The 9462-nt window shown below is 50.9% G+C and overlaps 4 protein-coding genes across 4 annotated transcripts; 1 reads left to right on the top strand and 3 right to left on the bottom strand.

Annotated features, from left to right (window-relative positions):
* Nucleotides 1-2075: 2075 nt before the first annotated feature.
* POX_a01681 (Neutral trehalase) lies at nucleotides 2076-4543 on the bottom strand (the record flags this gene model as incomplete). Its single annotated transcript, XM_050110607.1, has 5 exons — nucleotides 2076-2205; nucleotides 2265-4006; nucleotides 4064-4185; nucleotides 4260-4332; nucleotides 4406-4543. The coding sequence occupies 5 exons, from the start codon at nucleotides 4541-4543 to the stop codon at nucleotides 2076-2078; spliced, it is 2205 nt and encodes a 734-aa protein (XP_049974375.1).
* Nucleotides 4544-5498: 955 nt separating this feature from the next.
* Nucleotides 5499-6500, bottom strand: POX_a01682 (Rhamnolipids biosynthesis 3-oxoacyl-[acyl-carrier-protein] reductase; the record flags this gene model as incomplete). Its single annotated transcript, XM_050110608.1, has 4 exons — nucleotides 5499-5718; nucleotides 5795-6098; nucleotides 6175-6409; nucleotides 6471-6500. The coding sequence occupies 4 exons, from the start codon at nucleotides 6498-6500 to the stop codon at nucleotides 5499-5501; spliced, it is 789 nt and encodes a 262-aa protein (XP_049974376.1).
* A 330-nt stretch (nucleotides 6501-6830) lies between these two features.
* On the top strand, nucleotides 6831-7811 carry POX_a01683 (uncharacterized protein; the record flags this gene model as incomplete). The annotated part of the gene is made up of 1 exon (XM_050110609.1): nucleotides 6831-7811. The coding sequence occupies one exon, from the start codon at nucleotides 6831-6833 to the stop codon at nucleotides 7809-7811; it is 981 nt and encodes a 326-aa protein (XP_049974377.1).
* A 179-nt stretch (nucleotides 7812-7990) lies between these two features.
* POX_a01684 (uncharacterized protein) lies at nucleotides 7991-8907 on the bottom strand (the record flags this gene model as incomplete). Its single annotated transcript, XM_050110610.1, has 2 exons — nucleotides 7991-8350; nucleotides 8416-8907. The coding sequence occupies 2 exons, from the start codon at nucleotides 8905-8907 to the stop codon at nucleotides 7991-7993; spliced, it is 852 nt and encodes a 283-aa protein (XP_049974378.1).
* Nucleotides 8908-9462: the final 555 nt, after the last annotated feature.

Here is a 9462-nt window from a genome sequence, read left to right on the forward strand (position 1 = left end):
GACTCTAGTCCATCCCGAAGGCGAAAAAGGGGACTTGCGTCTATGGACTGTAATTTTGCTTCGGTCTCCGAGCCCGCAATACGGTTCTGTCATGCCCCGGTATTCGATGCCATCGTGCTCCACAGTCCGCTGAGACGATGCATGTAGACTACAACTGTACTGGCAATTGGGTATACCATGGACTAGAGCAGGACACACCACATCCCGACATCGAAAGACGTGTTACCCAGCTCTCTATACTCTTGAAGTTCTAAAAGCTTTTTTCCTGGTTATCAAGGCGATCGATGCGTACGCCATTGCTAATGTCCTTGGGGACCGATGTTCTAGGTTTTGCCTGGGCTGTACATACTGCCAAAGTTCCCATTAAGCATTCGTATTTCTGGCATCTCACCCTAGTAGTAAATAGTAAGTAGCTCACAGGAGGTACTGCCCATCTGACGAAAAGTACGGTACACTTTGAAACAATTCCCCTCTTCTCTCGTCAACTTGCTCACGATGTCACCACTAGCCTCGGAACTTGAAAATTCAATTTTGGGAAATCCAGCGGCTTGGTATCTCGTTTTCAAAAGACCGATAGCGGAAAGACAATCAATTGACTAGGAACTGATATGGTTGTGGTTCTGGGAGATGAGTCAGACAAAGTGAGCTTCGGAGGCGCGCGCGCGTCCACCCATTCCAGAAGGTCCAGGTTGGACCTCGGCTCAACCGTCGCAGTCTGCTCCCAGACTATTTCTCCGGGGCGAGAGAACATTGGCTTGTTTTGGATGGGAATACCGCCAGTGCATTGTGCTGCCGGCTCGAATTAAAAAGCAATTCTGAATGCTACGAGGCCTATAGATGGGTGGGTGGGATTCGACTCTAGTTGCGGTGCTTTGTTTAGCATTTTTTACAACTGAGCATCGAGTTCTTCCCGCGGCGACTCTCATAGGATCTTGACGCCGAGGAACGTTAAGGTTATTTCAACTTCACCAACAGATGGGTCTTCAGTAGAAGACGGATGTCTTCAACGACGCAAGCTTTTGATGCTCGCTTTTCAGTTGATTGATTGCATGATATCAATTTCTCACAATGCCGGACCAGAGCCTGAATGTCCAGCTCGAAAGAATATGAATCACACTAGACGACGTAATGTCGGCCTTCAAAGCCGAGTCGAAGGAGTACACTCTGTGAGTCAGTCAGGTGGACTGGACTGTACCTCGGAAGGTCCAGGAGCCGCCGACGCCTGATTTTCCCGAACACCCACAGAGCTTCAGAGTTGCCGCAAGGATTAATTGAACGAGGCACGGAACGTGGCTGATCAAATGCGGCCTATGCCCATTTCACGAAGGGATTGCGAAATGTAAAATGTCCAACGATACGCTGGAAAATTACATTGATGGACCTACAGGCGAACTGTAGCTTGTATATATACTTTGGTCTTTACAAATTATGTAGTCGAACCCCCAATCTGCCCAGGTAGTGGTACCGTCCACAAGGTAGTTCAGAGAAGCCTGTGGGCACCCGGGACAACCTTAAATTGTAGGCAGTAGGTAGCAGTCTACATCATGGATCTGCTATGACCTGGCAAGCGACCGACGCTCCATTCTAATATGCGTGGTGAAATTCATTTTTTAATTCCTCGACATTGAACTTCAAGGCTCCCGCTTCGTGGCGATAACTTTGAGAGCATTTACTTCTCTCAAAAAAGGCGGATGTTTTGGAAAGTTTCATTAAAAGTTTGTATGATGGGGGATAAGAGGAATGAAACGACGTGGGCTGCGGTACTAATTGCGACATTGAAACATCTCATGGATGCATCATGTGCACATCCCACTCCATATGCCACAGCCACTGTAAGGGGGCGGCCACGTCAGGCAGAAGAATCTCTACATTGACAACAATCCAGCTCAAGCAGAATTTCAAATTTGGAATGCTTGGGCTCCCAATCATCCTTGACTTCTCTCTGTATTTCCTTCTTTGTTTTTGTTTTTTCCTTTTTTTTGTTGAAAGTTGAAAACAATACCACGTAGTAATCATGTCTCGGCACTTCGTCACAGTTTCCACTCTTGTCGGATCAACTTTGCTCTACCCTCCTTTTAGAGAGTATCGGCGGAGTCAATTGCCTTCTTGTAGGTCTCATAGGGAGTGATGGCACCCAGGGACCGCCTCATGTGCGCGTTCAGGAATTCGAGTCCGTACACGTAACTGGCATTGACCCAGCCAAATCTGATAGTTCTGTTAGCATAATACCCCCAGTGAAACTGACAGCCAACCAGTAAACTTACCCTTCACGGGGCGCGCCTTTAAAGTCGGTTCCCTGATTGCCATACTCGGCGTCGACACGGTGCGGGTCGATGGGCCGAGTCACGTCGTACTTCTCCACAACCACACCATTGAAATCGACAAATGCCTTTGTGATCATGTACAGCCACTTGTAAGCCAGTCGCTCGGCTTCCTCCTCATAACCATATCGCAAGAAGCCAGTCCATGCCAACATCTGCTGGGGCGCCCAGCCATATGGATAATCCCATTGTCGGTTTGGTCGCTCCAAACCAACGGGGCCACGCGACTCCTCCGAACCAGATACTAGACCACCGTAGGCCTCAAGTCGCGGCAGACCCTTTTCAACCATGGTTGCGGCTTGCGCTGGCGATGCCAATCCAGCCCACAAAGCCCAGAAAGTCGTCGCGGTCTCATAATCAGTTCGGACTTGCTTGGCGGTATCATAATCGAAGTACATGCCCTTGTCAGCATCCCAAAGAAGTTGGTCCATGCGCTGCTTGCGCTTGCGCGCACGGCGATCCCAGCTGGAAGAAGATTCAAATTCGACGTTCTGGGTCGCTGGCGTGCGGAATTCCTGCGGAATCTCCAGCTTGTCCTTGAAGTAAATGCGAATGATGCGAGCAATATCAACCTCATACTTGTACAGAAGAGAGTTGAGGTCAACAGTTGCCAAGTTGGCACAAACTCTTTCCAGTCGGTAGCTTGTGTCGTGGCCCGACTCTCGAACAGCTCGGTCGTGAAGGAAGTACTCGTCAAGTTCGGGCTCAATCACTTGGCGCGAGTTGTACGCGTCGACAAACTCCTCGAAGCTCATTCCGTGCTTCTCGGCGTAGGGCATCAAGACATGAATGAAGTGACTGGGTTCTGTCTCGGGTGGTACACCCCAGCCCTCCGGACGGTAACGAGAAAGACCAGTGACGGGATCCAATCGTGGCTCCGAGACCCAGACACTATGGTATTCCTTGATAGCAGCAAGGACAGCATTTCGCAAGAACTCCAACGAGTCTGGCTCATTCTTGATGCGTTCATACACTCGCAATGCCATATCTGTCAAGAACGGGGGTTGCGATCGCGTCAAATAGTAGGAGCGGTTCGCATTCAAGATCTTGCCGTAATGCTTAATTTCGAAGCAGAAGTTGACCACCATGCCCTTGGCAAGATCGACGCGATCGCTGACAATCAAACCCAGCGATTCCATGTAGCTGTCCCAGCCGTAGAGTTCATTGAAGCGACCTCCAGGTACCACAAAGGGAACGCCACTGTATTCAGCCTCGCCTGTTTCCTTGTTCACCGTCTTGTCCATGGCCAGAGCCAGAAGACCAGGCTTCTGCTTCAATTTCATCACATAATCCGGGGTGATATCTGCATCAAGCATCACCACATCCAGTCGCAACTCTGGGTTCTTCTCGGCAATGTTGGAATAATATTCGAATTGCTCTGGGGCACCGGGAGGGATGTAAATTCGAGGGCGAGGGTCATCGGTCCAATCCTTGGGATCCTTGCCAGCGACTTCAATGTTGGAGCCATCGATCCGTCTCGTAAGGGCTTTCCAGAAAGAGTTCTTGATCAAGCGCGATAGCCGAGCAACGGGATTCTCGCTCAGGCGGGCTTCATCGAGAACAATTGACTTGCGGCCGTAGTCTTTGGCGATGGTAAGTTCCTGCAACAGGTTGGATAGCATATATGTGCCGCGCACGTCAACACGGTTGTATCCAGATGAACCGGCAGTTCCGACAGACAGTGTCTATGCTGGTCAGCGGCGCGGAAGCACTCATCGTCAGGGACAGCATTCAAAGCGTACCTTTGGGCCAACATCTTCGATTGTGATTTGCATATTCTGGTCGGTATCTTCCTGCTTCAAAAGCGCCTCGAGGGTCTCATCCACGTTGATGAGGAACTTGCGGGGCTGTCCAGAAGCCTCATCTGTACCCCGTCGTTAGTTGAGTTCAATGAGCCCTTTGATGTCCAATTGACGGGGCTGCAACCATTTCACGTACCGTGACTTCCTCGCCGGGAGGGCAATGTGCCCAGTAGTTCAGAGATTTCACCGCGGCTGTAGTCCTTCACGCTCTAGATGGTGCACAATAGGTGAGCAGGGGTTGTCGATCCGCGGGGTCGCCGCACAGGCGCGGTGGCTGCTTACCGTTGAAAAGGCGCGCCGGCGGTCCCGGGCCCTTGCCAAAGAATCATCGTCGCCATAATAGACATCCGGATGGGAAAAAGGATCCAGAGAGGGAGCTCGTTGAGGAGGCCGCTGGGCACTCCCATTTGATGAAGCCATTGTCTGTCGGAGGGGCAAACTGTAGCTGAAGAAAGGAACAGGTCACGGAAGGCACAATGTCAATCTCCGATCGTGCGTAATGTAATGCAAGGCGGGTTTCCAGTTCTACCGGGTACACCGACTTTTCGGGGAAGGTCAATCTGTCCCTCGTGAACTCGGCGGCAATCGATAGACAGGAATGGAGGGGTTGTGTAGAGACGATAAGAGCCAAGGGGGGTGGTATGACCTTTTGGAAAAAAAAAAGTCAATAAGATGATCGTTCGTGGGTGAAGGGTGGTTCGCGGACGTGTTTTGTCGTCACACGATTCACGGAGATACAAACTTCTTACTTGGTCAAATGGGTTGCAAACGGTGGCAGAATGAGGGGACTATCTGTATGTTGAAAGAAGTTCAAAGCAAATGGAGGGGCAACTGTGTCAGAAAACAGCCTAGCGATGGTGGGATGTAGAAAGAGTCTTGATTGCTGCAATGATCTCATGTGCCCTGATAATGATGTCGCTGCTCCACTATGATCATTTGCCTGGCTCTGATAAGACCTCAATGACAATCTGACAGCCCCCTGGAAGCGAGGATAATTTATTGTCTAATACCATCATCATTGTTCCCAAGCGAATATTATGATCCATTAAATCTCGTCACATCATACACAGGCTCTTAAGTGGTGGTGTTAAAGATGAATTGTTTGCAATGGATGGGACGAACACCTCGAGGCACCGCCCGTTTGATGGATTTACTAGAAAGTTTCCCCCAAACTCGAGAGGCTGTCAGACAGCGGCATGGACTCAATTCGTAACAATATTGTTTCTATGTATCTCTCTAGCGGTGCGCTTTGAAATTCATACATTTTATTTGATGAAATGCTCTTTTGTACAGTGTGAGCACATAAAGTACATGCCCAGATGCTATTGATGCAACAGAATTTAGCCCATTGCTTGGCGCGCAAGTCGAAGCTCCTCTAGATCTTAGCCGAAATTGAACTACCTCCATCAACCGTAATTGTAGCGCCATTGATGAAGGCACCAGCACGGCTGCTAAGGAACAAGCAAGCACCAGCAACATCTTCAGGAGTACCGATACGACCCAAGGGCACTCCAGCCTTGATAGCGTCACCAAAGGACTTCAAGGTGGCGGCCATCATTTTGCTCTCGAAGGGGCCACAGGCAAGAGTGTTGGAGCTGTCAGGGTCACACTGTTAGTCCGAAACTTTCACGGGAATACGAACGAAAGGGAAACATAACGGGGGATTCTTACGTGATGTTGCGCTTGCCGAGGTGGTTCGCCAACACTCGGCTCAGGTGGTGAAGACCAGCTTTGCTCGAGCTGTAAGCGAAGGTCTCGAGGGAGGGAACACGAAGCCCATCAATACTACCAATGTTGATAATGCGTGCTGGGTCATTAGGAGAGGAAGCATTTTCCAGGAGAGGAGTGACCAGTTGGGTGAGATCAAAGACTCGGTGCAAGTTGAGAGTCAGTACCCGAGTGAAGGCCTCGGAGGGATATTTGTCGTAAGGGGCTCCCCAATTTGAACCGGAGTTGTTGACGAGAACGTGAAGCTCTGTTGGAAAAAAAACATTCAACCGATTAGCATCAAAAGAGCCACCCAAGCCTGCACCATAATTGAAATTACTGACTGGTCTCGCGCTTGGCCAGCTCCTCGGCCAGCTTCTTGACGTCCTCGTACTTGTAAAAGTCGGCCGGAATAGCATGAGCCTTGCCCTTGCCAAGGGCATTCAACTCCTTGCAAGCTTGCTCGCAGGCTTTTGCGTCCCGCGACGAGATGTAGACCGTCGCGCCGTTTGCCACATAGCCTTCAGAGATCATGCGGCCAATCCCCTTGGCGCCTCCAGTGACCAGCACCACTTTGTCCTTTTAGGCACAAGGTCATTAGTAAAGTACGCAAGGCTCATCACGATGCATGACTAGGTACCTTGACGTTGAACAGGCTTTGTGAATCCATTGCGATAGATTGAAGATACTCTTGACTAAGGAGTGTTCCAAATCATGGGAGAAACCATCCTTACTTATTCTCTTCTCCCCGCCATTTTACAGTTTCCCCCGATGAGGTGGGATACCCGAAACCGACATGGGGAGCCGAGGCTCATCGGGAGTCGAGTTTCTCCGGGTCGATGAACGCTAAGCCTCATTCAATCGCAGGCCAGGGCTTCCTTAGCAAGGCCTCGCGGGGTTGGCAGTTTCCAGACAGGTCATCTTCCGTGATCCAAAGCACACTTACGCGCCGTGATCTAATCCAGAATAAATCACGAGCTTCCTGTCAACCAAATCCAAAATGGAGGAGCTGCTGACGAAACACCGCAAAGAGCAGAAAGATATGCAGAGCCGCATCACTCAGAAAAAAAAGTCTGCTACCAAGAAGACACGCAAGGGAGTGAACGATGACTGCGAGCGAATGCAACGGGAGCTCACCGAACGGCAACAGTCTGAGATTGCTCAACTAAATGGTGAATCACCAGAGGCTGTTGAGGAGGCCCTTGAAGAACTCGACATAAACGATGAGCCTCCAGCAGTTACATCAAACGACGGTAATGAACGCTCGACGGCGCATACGAACACTCCCGAGTCCACCTCCGCGCCATCGCCGGCCGAGTCCTCAACTACAAGAAATAAGAAGCCCAATCGCCAAAAAGCACGGCTCGCCCGTCGCGCTGCCGAGCAAGCCGCTCAATCTGCGGCTGCGGCTGAAGAGGCTGCCAACCAAACCGACTACAGAGGCAATGAACAAGAAGTCATGAATGCAGTCTTCAAGAAGCTCGGCTTAGAGGAAGTCGAGGTGACACCAGACGGACATTGTCTCTACTCGGCAGTTGCAAAGCAACTAGACGAGTCGGGAGTCGGATTACGCCCGGACCCCAGTCGTATCGTTCTACAACCATCCACTCAGACGCGAATTGACACTGTCACGTCACCACAGCATGACGGATACCGTGCTGTCCGTGCCGTGACAGCGGATTTCATCGCAGAACACAAAGAAGACTTTGAAGCCTTTATGGAAGAGCCCATCGATGTCTACACTCGCAAGATCAAGCTGACTGCTGAATGGGGCGGCCAATTGGAGTTACAAGCCATTGCGAGAGCATACGGAGTAAACATCAATGTTGTGCAGAAGGACGGACGATTGGAGAAAATTGAAGCTGGTGATATGGACAGTTTTGATGAAGAGGAGAAGAAGAAACGCGTCGTTTGGCTGGCCTATTATCGTCACACCTATGGCCTGGGCGAGCACTACAATGCTCTGTTCAAGAAGGAATGAGCACGTCTGCCAGCAGATCCAGGAATTTCAATGCTTGCTTGCCCAGTCTAGGTGACTCTGATGCTCGGACGTGCTTGAGGGTCCGCTGTTGATACCCGACCGACGATCTCGGATACTCGATTAGTTCCTTTCAATTATATGTCGCCATTCTGACAACCCGCAACGGCACTATCACAGATCTAGGTACGTCGTCGCCAGATCGACACCCTGTCATGAATGACGCCGTTATCTCCTTGGCCCACGGTATGCGTTCGTGCTGGCTGCCAGTGAGCAACTCGCTCCAAGCCGGCTTCGCTTGGTTCCCTTAGAGGGTCGGCCTTGACAAGACCCTTGTCATTGTAGACAATCTTTTCTCCTGGGTGACTCAGGTGCTCCATATATGCCTCTGAAGGGGAAGCGAAAGGAGGACCAGGGGCGAGAGGGTCCTTATGGCGGGGGAACTCCAGACAGATCAAATTTCCTGCAGGAGATGGAGCCAGGAGCTCGGTGTGCCGAAGTGCCCATTTGGGACGTAAATCGGGACTCAAAGCGCAGAAGAACTGGGCCAAAATTAGAATGCCATGGCGAACGAGAGTGCAATGGGGAGAGGAGAGAGACGACTGACTGTGTAATCGTAAATGATGTCAAACCCGTTTCGAGGTACATCAATCGCCTTCAGCCAGGCGTCGTCGAAAAAGTCGCCTTGAACCCAGGTGACTTTCCCCTTGCCGATAGACGGGTCCCGCACCTGGTATTCCTTCTCACTCGCTGCTTCTTCCTTTTTGCAAGCCTCGATCGCCCCGGGGCTATATTCCAAACCATAAGCATCATATCCAAAGCTTGCCAGTAAAAGCACGTCCACACCTCGACCACATCCCGGAACCAGAGCTTTCCTCCTGTAGGAACTTCCATCTGGTCTCTGTGCGAGTGGCCGGCCGACAGTGCCCGCGCGTTCAACCAGTGTGTCCTCTAAAGCAGGATTGGGAAATCCACGATCCCAGGGCAAGTCGTCGCCTTTTTCCCAGAGGGACGCCCATCCCTCAACATAATTGTCGCCCTGATAAGTGGCTAAGTGAGCCTGAATGCCGCTAGGGTTGATGTTGGCTGGAGGTGTCATAGCTGTCGATGGTAGAAGCCGGAGGGCGGCGGGGCTTGGATGTGCGCGAAACGATAGTGATGATGTAGTTCGGTGAACTGAAGACCGGGCTGCTCGATGAAGTTTCCGACTACTGGACTTCTGGCTATGAAGTACTTTGCAGAATCGTCTGAGCATTCAACTAGTGCCCAAATGAAAAGACAATAGCCACAGAGACACGGTCAATTTGGAATCGCGTTGGTAATCTCGATATTCAATCAGAAGAGATCAACGTCTACCCCACATTGTCGAAGCAGGTTCATTTCTACGGGCCGAGCACGGGCGCGCCCTCTCTGCTGACTCAGCATCTGTGCCTCGGAGTAGTACCCATCCCGGCGAGCTTCCAGAGTACTCCATCATCTACACACTCGTCGGAAGGCCCAATACTCTAGACGGTGGACACACGCTTGATCGGTTGTAAAAGCTGCGATTTGTGAACCTCACTCAAGGTGCAAACCTGAAGGCACATGATGATAATATGGGCGGATACTTTTTCCTACTTCTTCATTTCATGATGGACTTCTCGTTAAGTTATCG

The sequence above is a fragment of the Penicillium oxalicum genome, chromosome I (assembly GCF_001723175.1).
Source record: "Penicillium oxalicum strain HP7-1 chromosome I, whole genome shotgun sequence".
Classification (NCBI taxonomy): domain Eukaryota; kingdom Fungi; phylum Ascomycota; class Eurotiomycetes; order Eurotiales; family Aspergillaceae; genus Penicillium; species Penicillium oxalicum.